This window comes from Salvelinus alpinus, chromosome 19 (genome assembly GCF_045679555.1).
Source record: "Salvelinus alpinus chromosome 19, SLU_Salpinus.1, whole genome shotgun sequence".
In the NCBI taxonomy this organism is placed as follows: Eukaryota; Metazoa; Chordata; class Actinopteri; order Salmoniformes; family Salmonidae; genus Salvelinus; species Salvelinus alpinus.
In genome coordinates, this window is record NC_092104.1 from 48,777,391 (window position 1) to 48,792,514 (window position 15,124).

Below are 15,124 nucleotides of genomic sequence, written 5' to 3' on the forward strand. Positions count from 1 at the left end.
TGAAGGCCATGACCAGAGTGTGTACCTGTAGCATTGTCATACACAGGTGGACATTCATAGACGTCAAATACTGCCAGGAAGTGTAAAGTGGGTTTGAAAATAAGTGGTTTTGAGTAAACCTGCCTGACAATCAACAATCAGCCCGTAGGTGACAGTCTTTACAAACTACAAGTGAACTTCCTGAAAGGTCACAGGTCACTGTGGTGGTGTAATGCTGAATCAATCCTATGCTCTTAGTCTGTCTTTGTCCCGAGACAGAGACGGAGAGCCCTGGTTTGCGGCCCCCTCTCCTCCAAGCATGTGCACACCCCCACCACAACAGTCTGCGTCTGTCTTTATGTCCTCACTCACTCACCCACTCTCACTCAGTCAGTCACCACATCCTGTCCCAGTCCGTTCTGTCGGTCAGTCCTACAGCAGCTCATTGACTGTTGCATGACTTCTTTTGTACTCTGTCTAATACACGTAACTGGGGGCTTTTCCATCGGCCCGACGCGTAACTCTGTGGTCCATTTTGGGCCTGCTGATGTTCTCGACCGTCAAATGTTGAGAAGGAAGTGCTCGTCCCGGCGCGGACGGCGTTAACGATGATAAGGATGTCGCCTCTGGTGACGTCACAGTGTGCTGCCAACAGCTAAGCGGGCCCCGTCTTTGGCATTAGAAAGATTGATGGATCCATTTGGCATTCAGCTAAATCCCCCGCCCTATTCACATATTCAGATTTCCCCGTGTGCTCGCTGTAAGAGGGAAACATTGGGATTCGTTCTGCTGACTTTTTATCTCTATTACAGCCTGGAGAGTAGTCAGTCAACTGGAGGAGAATCTCTCCTGATTTGGCTCCCCGCTTCAAGTCTTTGACGCTCTTTAAATGTTTTCTTTGTTGAAAGATGCACGTGCCCAGCCCGTCTCTCTTTCTCTCTCACTCGCTTTCTCTCTCTCCCCTCTCTCTCTCTATCGCTCTATCGTGCCCTCGCTCTCTCTTTCTCCTTCTCCTCCTTCTCTCCTTCTCTCTGTATCTGTCCTTGCAGGACCCAGAGAGAAAGGGCTTCATCAACAAGCTGTATGCCATCCAGGATGTGTGCATCAGTGTGCAGAATGCGTTGGATGAAGTAGCCTCCTACGGCGAGAGGATAAAGAAGTGAGTCGTAAGCTTCCTCCTCGGCGCCCGGCCCGCTGCTCCAATGCTCCCTCGTCCCCCGCTTCCCCGTGCCAGCGCTGTCGGCATCGCTAGCCCTCACCAACCGCCCCCCCCTGTCACATCTTACTCAGCCCCGCCAAGCTGGCTGGAACACACACACTATGTGCACACACACACACCCGTTCATGCATGCACACACACACATACACGTTTCAGCTACACACAGGGCAGAGGACAGGCAGTAAAGTTATTGAGACTCCCGAGTCAGTTTCACTTGTAGGGTAAAGTTGGAGAATTAAAGGATGCGTGTTATTTCCCCCCCCACGTAAATAAACGTGTTTAGTCTAGACTCCTGAATAGTTTCGTTTTTTTCTCTCCTTCAGGGCTAATACGTATCTCTCCCATTCTCTCCACAGCACCTTTAACTGGACAGTGCCTTTCCTAAGCTGGCTGGCCATTGTTGCACTGTGTGTGGCCACTGTGCTCATCTACTATATCCCCCTACGCTACATTGTCCTGGCCTGGGGTGAGTGCCTGAAACGAAGTACAACTTCTAAAGGCTGTATAGAGCATACAGAAAGGCTACATAAGCTCTACATAAATGCTTCACAATGGTGCATAAACATACAATGGTGCATTCGGTCACATATGGCCGTTCACCAAGGGTACTGTACTGTTCCATTGTCTTATAAACATAGTAGTAATATACATTTATAAGACTACAATGGAACAGTATAGGACCTTTGGTGAATTTGCTAGATGTGACAAAAACGCACTGTATGTTTATACACTGTTTATAGTGTATGACGTATGCTTATAGATGATTTATGTAGGGCTTATGAAGCCTTTATATATATACTCTACGGAAGCCTTTAGAAGTTCTTTGTTTACAGTACCTTTATGTAATGTAACCAGTAAGGTGGGCTAGATTGGGAATGGAAAATCATTATATCTCCTTTATTAACCCTGCCATGTGGGTTGGTGTCTACCTCCATGGCACAGTTGCTCAGGGAACAAACTCAGTGAGCTGAGTATTTCAGACAGAGCTGAGCAGCACCTCCTTGAGGGGTGGAGAGGGGAGCTCTGGTCTCTAATGGTGTCTGCACTCGGCTTTTGAAACACATCGAGTTACCTTGAAGGGCTCAAAGAGGGCTTTGATGACACAGACGGAGAACGAGAGAAGGAGAGAAAAATAGAGGGGGAAAGAGCGAGAGAGTGGAAAGAGCATGGGAGAGAGAGCGTGTGAGAGAAAGAGATCGAGAGAGAAACAGAGTGGTAGAGAAACAGACAGGAGTTTGAGAGAAAGAGAACGATAGTGGGAGAGAAACGGAGGAGTTTGAGAGAGAAAGAAAGAGAGAGAGAAAGAGAACGATAGTGGGAGAGAAACAGAGGAGTTTGAGAGAGAAAGAAAGAGAAAGATAGTGTGAGAGAAAGAGAGTATGGGAGACACAGGAGGTTTGAGAGAGAGCAAGATAGAGAAAGATAGTGTGAGTGAAACAGAGGAGTTTGAGAGAAAGATAAAGATGGTGTGAGTGATACAGAGAGAGAAAGAAATAGAAGGTAGGCGAGCTCTTGTGACCCATGCGCTGAACAGCTCTCTCCCCCTCTGCCTGCAGGGGTGAATAAATTCACCAAGAAGCTCCGTGACCCGTACAACATTGACAACAACGAGCTCCTGGACTTCCTGTCCAGAGTCCCCTCGGATATACAAGTGGTGGGTGTGATTTCGTCCCTTCTTCCCCTGCTCCCACTCCTCTCTCTCTCTCTCTCTCTCTCCCGCTCTCCCTCCATACCTATGTATTCACTGATGTCCCTTAGTGATTTATATAGACTGCCTCATTGCTAACACATATTGGAAAACAATATATGACCTTTTTTTTTTTCTCAACCATTATTAAGTGTTTTTCCTGCTCAATACTTCCTGATTCCATTCCATCACCACAGAATGGATAATGTTAAGTGAGTGAAGGCCTTTATGGGCTGGCTGTTTGAATCCATCCAGAAGTGGCTCCTATAGAGATGCTGTTGTGAGCAAGTCATTATAGATTTAAACCAACAGTTTAACCACCCTCACGCGGTTTAGTTCTACATTAACCGTGAGATCAGATTAACGCTGCGGTCGCTGGGTTGGACGGCGGGGTTTGATCAACTCTTACCTCCGACGCTCTAACGCGCCCAGCCAAGGTGCTGCCACTGTTTAACTGCAATTAAACGGCAGCTTGTGAAAGTGAGCCTGTTATGCGGCGGGGGCGGCGTCCTCTGTGACCGCTAAGCAATGCCTGGTGCTCAGGGCGTGCTGCTGAGAGCAGAGCGACACAGACGCACACCCGACCCAATCCCCTGCCACATCAGTGCCGACATGCTTCTCCTTTGATCGCCTGTTGGCCGCCACCCCTTTGATCTTTACAGGATCGTAATCCTCCGCACCCAGCCCCGCCCCCAGCACGCCCCGTGCTGTTTTACGGTATTCCAGAGCCATTCCAGTGGCAAGTAGCCCCGACCCAAATGAGGCCAAGGTGGCCCTCTGCTGAGGTGCAGCCACCTTGCACACCTGGAGCCGGAGGGGCCGGCAGGTAGGAGGGCTTTACGAGCCCCTTAATGAGGGGTGGCTGGTCGGGATAGCTCACGGACGCGCGCGTGCACACACACACACACACAGGCAGACAGGCGTATGCAAACACACACACAGGCAAAAGCACGCACACACACACACAGACACACACACAGCCCACGGACCCTGGAGCTCTTGCTACTACTGCTGCTGCTGCTGAAGGGTTAATTGGTAACAGGTTTCAGCACCAGGTTGCGACACCCTCGTCTCACACCACTGTTCCCAGCCAAATATAACTTCCTGATCACCGGACTGGGTGCTCGGCTCCAGAAGCGGAAAACTGCGAGCTCCGTGGCTAAAATCGAACCAGAACGTTCTGCCCTCCTCTGCTGTGCTGTACTCTCTCCGCTGCGCTGCCTCCGGTGGTGGGTTCCCCGCATTGCCTGTGTTTCTGGGTCACAGGGGCCTGCAGGGGCCAGGCCAGGGGAGGCTGAGGCTGGAGGGCCGCAGGCCTAAATGGAGCATCCCCTCCCCGGCGCGTGTCCAGCCGGCCAGCTCTGCGGATAACAAATGAAGTGCTATTTCAGGGCCCTCTACACCTCCCACGTTGTCCCCCTGGTGGCCCTCTCTGAGGCCAGGGCAGGGCCAGCTCAGCACTCCACGTCATTTTAGAGGTGCTTTGGAGCAGCCAGGGCTGATGACTTTCTAATGACTTTATATACAAAGGGCAGACAGGCTGCTGCGCCACAGGTTGGCATGCAAACGGCTGCTCTGTGTCTATTCTGTGGAAGAACTGTTGTACCCTCTCTCTCTCTCTCTCTCTCTCTCTCTCTCTTTCACTCACTCCCTTTCTCCCTCTTTCTATTTCTCCATCTCTCAAAGTCTCTTTCCCTGTCGCTCTCTTTCTCTCGCTCTGGGTGTGCGTGCGTGTGTGTGGTCTCCCAGGTGCATTATGTGTTTATTGTTGTATAACGTCTCACATTTATTTGGTTTGCCGATATGTGTACGTTCACAGAGACCGGGATTGTCTGTGGGCGTGTGTTTTGTGTTTTGAGAGCAATGGATCAAGCAGCATATTGCTGTTAGTCAGTTGCGGCATTGTTCATGAGGCGGCCATTGCTCATGAAGTGCTGGCAGTTGGGTTGGTGGGGCTGGACGGCTGCTACTCCCTCAGCTCTAGTGAACCGTTAACAGTGCACTTTCACGACAGCTACAGGGGCCTTTATAAAAATGTGCTCTTCAGCTCACTGACCCTGGGCCTCGAACAGCACTGTGAACCACCTTTAAAGACCAGAACAAAGGGGGGGGGGGGGCACATTGGTTGAAACCGCTACCTACTAGCCAGTTCACGTTGTCAGCTGCTTCGTTTTCCTCCGGGCTTAATGTTCTTCAGAGGCTGTAACCATAATGGCTGCCTTGTATACTTCCCCCTCTGGATGGCTGGCTGTGATTTTTATACCAGAGTAAGCTACCTTGCATTCTAGGCTAGGGGAATCCTTCATGTGCCCTTAAACGAGGCCAACAGACATAATCAACTTAAGTATTTCCAACCTGCCATTTGGGACAGCTCCGTGTACCAGCATGCTTTATGATGCCATTAGCCATGTGAGCTGTGGACTGCATAAGTAGGAAGATAGCAATTAGCATAGCAAGTGCTCCTTTATAGCCAATATAAAGTAGCAGGTTTACTTTAAACCCCTCCACAGAAATAGACACGACTCGTCATTGAACTCCAAATGCAGGCTGGGGACTTTAAATTATTATTTTTTTAAACAATCTTGATGTTGAGGATGGCTCTGATTGGCTGCTGAGGAGGGGATCCCAGAGGTCAGGAGGTCAAAGGCAGGGCGTAGGGGACTGGAAAGGGCTTAAGGGCTGAGGCTACTTGTGAAACACCATCCATCACGTCTTCCACTCTGCTCTGCCACAGGCCCCCTCATCGTCCCTGGGACACATTTCAATCTTTCACTTGAAGCAAGCAATTAGTCTCCACTCAGCAGCCTACAGACTTGCCGGGGAAACGTTCCGTTTGTTCTTTGTCTATTTGCCTGCTTTCACCTTGACATGCTTCTTCTCTGTGAAAACTCAACAGGAGTACCGCTGAGTCCCCTGTTTATGGGTGTCGGTGCGCTAGCTGTTGTTTTTGGCACCGTTTAATACCCCTAATGCAAGGTTATAGGCATCACAAAAGATGAAGCCTGCAGCAGCTTTTCTCCCCCTGTAGAAACAGCATAGTATCATTAAAACGCCCTCTCTGTCTCCTCTCATTGACTTATTTATATTTGCCTTTTCCCGCTCCGCTACCCGCCCGCCCACCCAGGCGCCTTCAAACCGGGATCCTCTCGCTTAACGACAGGGCGGCAGTGAGAGCGAGAGAATAGAAAGCCGTGCGGAACACCGGGTCCCGGGACACCGCCAGCCGCCACCGTCTGACACTGCTAAACAAAATGCTCTCTGGTATGCGCGGCGCCCCCTCCGCAGTGCACACTTCAAAGGCTGTTTTGTAGTTTGACTGTCGACATGGGGGAGAAGAGAGGGGGGAGGGTGGCGAGGAGAGAGGAGCGAGGGTGGAGCAGCCTTTGAGCAGCGCCAGGTCTTTTACCCACTGTCTCCCAAAGATGTTATCTCTGTGCTCCACACTTTGTTTTTAAACAAATTGCTAGCTCACTGTCGTCACCTTTTTCCACTCCCTCTCTTTCTCTCTTTACCCCTTTTGGGGTTTTTTCTCACTTGCTCCTCTCCCTCTCCTCTTTTTTGACTTTAACTAGCTCGCCATGTTTTCTTGTGCGGGGCGGTGTAGCTTTATTAGGAAGGGTGAGCGTGAGCACCAGCGAGCGGCGCCGCGAATGCTGCACGGCGGGCCTGTCACCTGGAAGGTGGAAGGGAACGGGTGACGTGTGAGAGAGCGTCTCTCCCTGGCAGCTCTTCTGAAAGAGATATTTTTTTGATTGAGCTATTATTGTTTTTTCCCCCTTCCTTTTCTTCTGTCTGGTTCCCTCCTTTCGATAAGAAAACGAGTTTCTCCCAAAATGCAAACTTTTGTTTGTCTAGTTTTGATTTTGATTTGAACGGCAACAGACAGTCCCAAATTGCTAAATCTTTTTTTGGGGGGGGGGAATTGTAGGCGTTTTATTTTATAATGGGGCACTAACAGGCAGGGATCTCACAATATCCTGCTTCGGATACTTTGTCGGCTTTTTCCTCACTCCCTGCATGCTTTTGAAAATATGCCCAATGTTGTCCAATGATATATGAACAACAGAACTCAGGAGTCAGGACTGTCACTGTGCTCCAGAAAGTAACCAGAACGGCTCCTGGCAAAGCACTTATTGAAAGTGAACCTGTCCCACCCCCCAAATGTGCATTCCCTCACTCACTCCCTCTCTCGTTCATGAACTCATTCCCTCCCTCACTCCCTCACGTATGGACATGGCAGGATCTCAGCCTCACCCGACGATGGCGTCCTGCCAGCTCTGCGACGGCCCCCTAAGCGCCCGTAATGAAACTCTGACTGACACAGCGCAGCCCTGCATACCAGCGGCAGAACAGATGGGACGGGGCCGTATAAAACCTGTGTCCCCTCGGCGTCTGCTCCAGTGTCTGCTTTAGTTGGCCAGACGAGAAAATTATCCCCACCCACATGAGAACAGTATCTGTCATCACCCCCACTGTTATGTGGCTGGACCCTCTCTCTCTCTCTCTCTCGCTCTCTCTCTCTCCCCGGATCTGTGCACATCACCAGAACCAGTACAGATGTACAGGACCCCTCTTCTAGTTCCTCCACTCTGCAATCGTCCGCTCCGGACCTCTCTCGCACTGCCCATTCACTCAACCGTATTTGTTCAGCTGTAAATTGATCCTGTGTTTTGTCAGATGTTCTGCTCGTAGGCCGTGGATAGCGGCTCTGAATCAGCCCCGTCTGCTGTGCTAGCGATGCGAACACGAGGAGCGTATGGTCGCCAGTCACCGATCCCTTTATGGGTGAAACATTGGTGGTGACCGCTGTTGAAGGGGAGATGAAATAGCCTACAGTGCGTGGCTGGTTAGGAGGGGGGGGGGGGGGGGGGGGTTTAATGTAATGCCCGTGTGATGTGTCTGAGTCATGGTGTAAGACAGATGAAGGCTAGGTTAGACAATGCCTGGTGAAGTGGCACTGTTAAGCGGTAGGAGACGAATGGGAAAGCTCTAGCTAGCGCTCTCAGACAGCCACGATGAGGGATTTCTTGTGTTCCGGCCGCAGCGAACAGCGACCACACTGGAGAAGGGGAACGCTTAGATGACGTCAGTCACTTGTCTGGCGAATCTGAGAGGGTGTCAGTCAGTGTGGAGTGTAGTGTACCTCAGGCTTTCAGGGATGCCAGCGTAGTATGTCTCTGTGTGTTGCACGACTTTGTCTCTGTGAGTGAGGGGCAAATCGAGTGACAAGCCTTTGGTTTTTGAGGCTAAGCCACTATGCATGAACACCCATTACTGAGTTGAAAACGGAACTCCGAGAGTTGCTTTTGATAGCTTTATACCCACCGTGTTTAACGGACGATTCCTTTGTATCTATGAAAGACAATGTGTGCTGCAGAAACGAACCAGTACTGAATCCATGTCATATGGCTCCCTGTCCACCTCAACATACAGTACCATAATTAGTATGAGGCTAAGCATCGAGCTAAATACTGTAGCCTTCATTTGTTGCCCGATTTAAAATAAACAATAACAATGGTAATGAATAAAAAATGAACCCCTGATTTATAATGTTGTTGTTTACCCTTTTCTATTTACTGCCTCTCTTTCTCTCTGCCCCCCCCCCCCCCTTTCTCTGTTTACCTCTCAATTTCAATTCAATTTCCATTTCAATTTAAGGGTTTTGTTGGCATGGGAAACATATGTTAACATTGCCAAAGCAAGTGAAGTAGATAATAAACAAAAGTGAAATAAACAACAAAAATTAACAGTAAACATTACACTCACAGAAGTTCCAAAATAGTAAATACATTTCAAGTGTTATATTATGTCTATATACAGTGTTGTAACAATGTGCAAATAGTTCAAGTACAAAAGGGAAAATAAATAAACATAAAGATGGGTTCTATTTACAATGGGGTTTGTTCTTCACTGGTTGCCCTTTTCTTGTGGCAACAGGTCACAAGTCTTGCTGCTGTGATGGCACACTGTGGTATTTCACCCTGTAGATATAGGAGTTTATCAAAATTGGGTTTGTTTTTTAATTATTTGTGGATCTGTGTAATCTGAAGGAAATATGTGTCTCTTATATGGTCATACATTGGGCAGGAGGTTAGTAAGTGCAGCTCAGTTTCCACCTCATTTTGTGGTCAGTGTGCACATAGCCTATCTTCTCTTGAGAGCCAGGTCTGCCTTCTCAATAGCAAGGCTATGCTCACTGAGTCTGTGCATAGTCAAAGCTTTCCTTAAGTTTGGGTCAGTCACAGTGGTCAGTTATTATGCCACTGTGTACTCTCTGGTTAGGTCCAAATAGCATTCTAGTTTGCTCAGTTTTTTTTGTTAATTATTTCCAATGTGTCAAGTACAGTAATTCTCTTTTTGTTTTCTCATGATTTGGTTGGGTATCATTGTGTTGTTGTCCTGGGGCTCTGTGGGGTCTGTTTGTGTTTGTGATCAGAGCCCCAGGACCAGCTTGTTTAGGGGACTCTTCTCCAGGTTCATCTCTCTGTAGGTGATGGCTTTGTTATGGAAGGTTTGGGAATCACTTCCTTTTAGGTGGTTGTAGAATCTTTTCTGGATTTTGATAATTTGTTGTTATCGGCCTAATGCTGCTCTGCATGAATTATTTGGTGTTTTACGTTGTACACAGAGGATCATTTAGCAGAATTCTCAATTTGGTGTTCATCCCATTTTGTGAATTCTTGGTTGGTGAGCGGACCCCAGACCTCACAACTGTAAAGGGCAATGGGTTCTGTAACTGATTCAAGTATTTTTTGCCAGATTCTAAATGGTATGTCAAATTCTATGTTCCTTTTGATGGCATAGAAGGCCCTTCTTGCGTCTCAGCTCGTTCACAGCTTTGTGGAAGTTACCTGTGGCGCTGATGTTTAGGCTGAGGTAGGTATAGTTGTTTGTGTGCTCTAGGGCGACGGTGTCGAGATTAAATTTGGATTTGTGGTCCTGGCAACTGGACCTTTTTTGGAACGCCACTACACTCTCACTCACACACTCTCTCTCTCTCTCTCTCGCTCTCGCTCTCGCTCTCTCTCTCTCTCTCTCTCTCTCTCTCTCTCTCTCTCTCTCTCTCTCTCTCTCTCTCTCGCTCTCGCTCTCGCTCTCGCTCTCTCTGAGAAAATCTCCAACATCGCCTTTCCTTTACCTTTCTTGCCAAAGGACTTTTTGGACACACAGGTGGAGTTTGTTCAGTGTGTCTCGACTGTCTGGTCCTTGTCTGACAGAGAACAAAGCAGACGGAAGAGGAGAAAATCATTAATTGTGTTTATTTTAATGGAGGCCGTGTGTAGTTGGCCTCGATATGACTTGTTCTTAATCAGACGTGTACAGTTCCAAAAGTACTGCGTGGTCAAGCCTAGGCATGGTGAATACAGTTAGCATTGCATATTGCAGGGTTTCATAGACGAAGCAACACAACACACTGCTGCACTGAGGCTGGAGCCTAAACTGCCGTAGCTCGTGAAGGGTTAACCTGTGTCTCCTGAATAGCCTCCGTGCACTCGGGGATGGCTCTGTACTCTCTCCAAGCTTTCCCATGAGCCTTTGCCCTGTTCTGTTTGTTTGTGTGATCCTTTCCCCCAGGCCACTGTTCCACACAGCTGGACGGACACACTGAGCCTGCCCAGGGTGCTCACTGACTCTATCCCGGCATCCTGCACTTTCCCCACCTGACCGCCCTCTCTCTCTCTCTTTCTGCGTGTGTGTGTTTTAACAGGTGCAGTACCGAGAGCTGAAACTGGATCTCAGTCATAGTCCAAATAAGAGAAAGAAAAACAACCCGGGGTAGCTGGCTTTGTCCGTCCACTGAATCTTCCCTCCCTCAACGGCCCGACACCAAGGAGCAGAGGAAGGCTGGTCTGGACCTCCTCGACTCACTCTCTCTCTCTCTCTCTCTCTCACTCCACTTTTTTCATCTTTTTCCTCTTTCTCCCTCTTCTACTGACTTTAAATATACATGTACAGGCTCCCGAAGTGTAATTATCATTGTAGAAAGAGACAGCAAGAGAAAAAATCGATAAATTCCGAGTTTAGAGATGAGCGTGGATGAAAGTGGACCGGATCATTCCGGACCCAGGTGTCTACAGCATTGTACCAGTCTGACGGATGTACAAGTCCTGCTCGACTGTGTGACAGTTATGAGTTCATCCGAAGAGGTTTCAGACATTTTTTACATAATTCCCCGTAAGGAACATATCATTTAACCCTACCAGAGTCAGAAAGCCGCTAAACAGGTAGAATGGCTGGTCTACTTTTCAAAATCTGAACTCCCAATGACCTCTGGGTGTAAGCATGTGGAACAATAGATAAAGAGCTTATTTATTCATTATTTTACAGAATGTTGTAAATAATTTTTTGTTGTGTTTACATTTTGGATTAAATTATTCTATTTTGGGGGGGGTTGTTCTTTCTGCACCAAGCCTCCATCTCAGCCAGTATACAGTGTTACCTATTAGCACGTTAGCCACCTACAGTATGTCCTGCTGCTCGCACACTGCACAGAGACAACTAAAACAGATAACCCTATAGTACACCCTTCATTGGCATCTTCGAAGCTGTATTTGTACGTTTACACTTTGCCCACGTTTCTAATTGCCTCTCACCGATTTCTTACTTCTCAGCGAGAAGCAACTAGATATTTTAAGAGGTCAAATGTTAATTGTCTTTTCAGTTCTTAGGCCTATACACATATGTTCCAGTGGTCCTTGACGATCCAAATGAATGATAACTTCAAAACCTCAAAAACTCCTCTTTTAAATGGAACTGAAAACTGCTGCAGTCCTGCCGATATGCCATTCTCCCGATCTGCACTACCATCAATAGTGCAGATCAGTGTTTTTCTACCCAGAAACAGGGTGTCGTTTCCCCCCAGAAGAGGCAGGCAAGTGTAGATTGCTGCTGTGCCACTGAGCTAATATAGATGTCACCCTGTGCAGACAGAATCGCCAGGCAGGCCTTAGGCAGCCCAAGCGGTAATCTTATTTGAAAGGCTGGTCTCCTCTCCTCTCATCTCCACATGTTGCCTCAGTGGGCACACACACACACACACACTCCAGCACTGTGCCACAGGCTGGCCGCCATCTCCATCTGCCCCACCTCCTGCTCAACTTTGATCTCTCTTTCAAGGGATGAGTTTGTGCATACGCGTATGTGTGTGTATGTGTCCCACTGGGCAAAAAACTGGTTGAATCAACGTGGTTTCCACGTCAGTTCAGCGCAAACAATGCTACGCGATGACGTCGAATCAACGTGGGAAAGCTGAGGGATTTGCAAAAATTCGATCCACGTCAGGGAATTTCGCCTTTTTTTCCCCCCGCCCAACTTTCAACCTAAATTCAATGACCAGATGAAATGTTTGGTTGATTTCAGGTTAGTTGACAATTGAACCGAGGGTAAATCAAAGGTAGACGTTGAACTGACGTCTATGCCCAGTGGGGTGTTTATGCAAAGCAAACAAGCAAGCTGCATGGAGGGTGTCCCCGTACACTGTGTGTGTGCATGCTGGGTGTGTATGCATGCTGGCTGTGTATGCTACATGTGGTGCACATGTAAATGTGCATGTTTCTGGAGTTGTCTGTCTCTTCTGGCTCTGGAGAGTGATGTAGATGGGACTGTGAACCTGTAGGGCCAGACGCTGCGTTTGGTGGCGAGAAGTCGCCTGCTAGACGAGCAAGCAAGTTAGCCAATGTGTGACAAGACAAGACGATGGGTGGCCAGAGACCGCAGGGCTTTGCGCGTATGTGTGCGCACCCTCTTTCCAAAGCCCTCCCATCATCCCTCTCTCATTCGTCAGCGGTTAGGATCGTGGCCCTGTCGGAAGGGAACGTCTCCTGGGTCTCTCCCGAAAGCATCTGTTGAAAGATCACAGCGTAGGCTACATCTGAAGGGGCCTTCCACTCTTCCACATACCCTCCCCCCCCTCCCTCGCTCCATCCCTCCCTCCCTCCCTCCCTCCGTCCCTTAAACTTCAACAAGCGTAGATCTGCTACTTTGGAAGGCCATTGGTTTGTTTTGAGAGATGCACTTGAAATACAATAACATGCTCCGTGGAGAGTAGGACCTACGAGGGTTATATCATCCTCTCTAAAATGCAGACTCGTGTCTATTTTTATTGCCTAAAGGGGACCGTTTGAAAACCTGAATATGTATGTGTGAACTACTGTACGTGGTATAATTTACAGTAACTGTGGTGGGTATATTGTGTTTGGTCTTATATCCAAATATTAGAAGTTTTATAACATTGTTATGGCGATGTATGCAAGCAAGCCAAAGTGATTTATAGGACGCGACAGAAAACAAAATGCTAAACAGAATGTATCGGACGGACATGAAGGAAAATGGCACTTTCATTTGCACCCCCTTTTTTTTTTACTCAACTTACTTTTTTTGGAATGATGTACATAATATGCCTGTAAATGGTCTGATGTTGGTTGATGATCTTGTATAGGTGTATGCTTGTCATTTCTCTCCGAGGTATTTTCGCCTGCAGTGTTGCCTGTGACATCATCTTCACTCTCCTAGTCCTGGCCAATGGTTGTAGAGGACAAGGACGGGGATTTGGGGTGGGTGGGCAGTGAAGGGAAAGTTATGAGAAAATAATGTACATCTAATACGACCAATAAATTCACCAGATGTATGTCGATAATTTTGGAAAAACTTGTAAAAGATTAAATATTTTGTATCATCTTTGGAGATTTTTCATTCATTGCCAAAAACGGCATTGAGCTTCACGAAGACAAATACATAGCCAGCTACACAAAAGGTTGGTTTGAAGTGCATACCACCCGGGATGGCCCTTGAGGCCCCTGTGTGAATCCTCTGACCAGATCATTTATTAGTCTGGGAGTCCCGCCACTGTCTGAACCGCCTCCATCTAAACTCCTGTACATCACTCCTCACAGCCCCGTAAATGACGACATGCGTACCCAGCCAGTGGCACTCCCCTCCACAAGAAGAGATCAGGAAGGAACACTGGGTCATTAGTCTCTCCTCCTCTGACAAACACACATCATCCTCACATGTCAGGATGTAATCGCTAGCTCCCTCTAACACACACAATCACCCACTACAGTATAAGCCCATCTCTGTATTGAAGTTCCCCACTCAGGGAATAGTTTGTGTGGCCAGGCTAGGTTGTATTCTTGAGCACCCAGAGGTGGGCTAGTCTTACTCCTGGTTACCCCCCACGTGGCCCGCAGATGAGGCTCTTCCATCTCTGTCTTGTGCTCCCAGCTCAGGACACTACGTGACCAAACATGACAGGACCCATCCGGCTCAATAGATGCTTCCACTGCCAAACACAAAGACAGACCTTTGGTGAGTGTGCGTGCGTACGTGCCTGTGCTGGTGCATGTTCAACTGACACGCACCTCCGTTTGTTGCCCTTTCAATTGCTCTGCAATCGAATGCGAAGCAGCATGGTTGCTCACAATGGTGGAACTGCTGCAGTGAGTTGTTGCTTATTTTAAAGACTCCTGACCTGTACCAGCCACTATAAAGAAGTGAACAGCCTTACAGGGTTAGAGGCTACTGTATCTTCCCCTGCATGGAGAAGACAATTGGGGGAAGAGCATGGGTAGCTCTGCCAATATTATGTTGATTTGAGTCCTGTTGAGTTGTAGTTTAGTTGCTTTGAGATTCATTTGTCATTCCCTGTAACGGATTAAGCTCTTATTAAAGTACTACTGTTATTGTTTATAGACACCTGTCCGTCTCGTGCTGCACGATCACATGCACATGTGACACTTCCACCTACGGGCATGCCACACAGTAGGTGTCAAACGGGGGGGGTCTGCCCTAAGATGGCCGCCATAGTAAAGACTACACGACCCATAACCCTGTACTATACAGGTCACCTGGTCTATGTTCAGTTGCCAAATGTTCTTGAACATTGCAGATAGAAATGCCGTGAATTGAGCCAATGTAATTCCTCATTCTACATGCCAGAGAGGCATGTTCGATCTACATAGCCTATTTCTATTTGAACGTTCCACAACATTCAATTCTGCAGAAAGTGTCGCTGGCCTGAGTGGCTTTATTATATTGGCAGCACCTGCACTGCATCGGGACTCTCCATAAACCTCTGATTTTTGAAGGAATGACTTTGGTTCAGTTTGAGTAAGTTATATGCTCTGACAGAGCTAGCCCATTTGATTTAGTGGGATTAATTTATTTCTAAATTTGTCATTAAAAAGTGTTTATTTTACCTTTCACCTGCGTCCTGAGTTTGTACTGGGATTTTTCTGTTC

General features: G+C 47.9%; 1 protein-coding gene across 12 annotated transcripts in view; it reads left to right on the forward strand.

The window, feature by feature from the left end:
- mctp1a (multiple C2 domains, transmembrane 1a) overlaps window positions 1-15,088 on the forward strand; it is a 206,702-nt gene extending 191,614 nt beyond the window's left edge. For 11 of the 12 annotated variants that reach the window (XM_071353886.1, XM_071353893.1, XM_071353889.1 and 8 more), the window contains 4 exons: window positions 1,029-1,138; window positions 1,555-1,664; window positions 2,755-2,852; window positions 10,594-15,088. In XM_071353886.1, the coding sequence (XP_071209987.1) occupies window positions 1,029-1,138; window positions 1,555-1,664; window positions 2,755-2,852; window positions 10,594-10,665 (390 nt within the window). In that variant the 3' untranslated portion in view covers window positions 10,666-15,088. Of the gene's footprint in view, window positions 1-1,028; window positions 1,139-1,554; window positions 1,665-2,754; window positions 2,853-10,593 lie in introns of those variants that run through there. The other variant, XR_011669133.1, reaches the window with a different exon arrangement.
- Window positions 15,089-15,124: the final 36 nt, after the last annotated feature.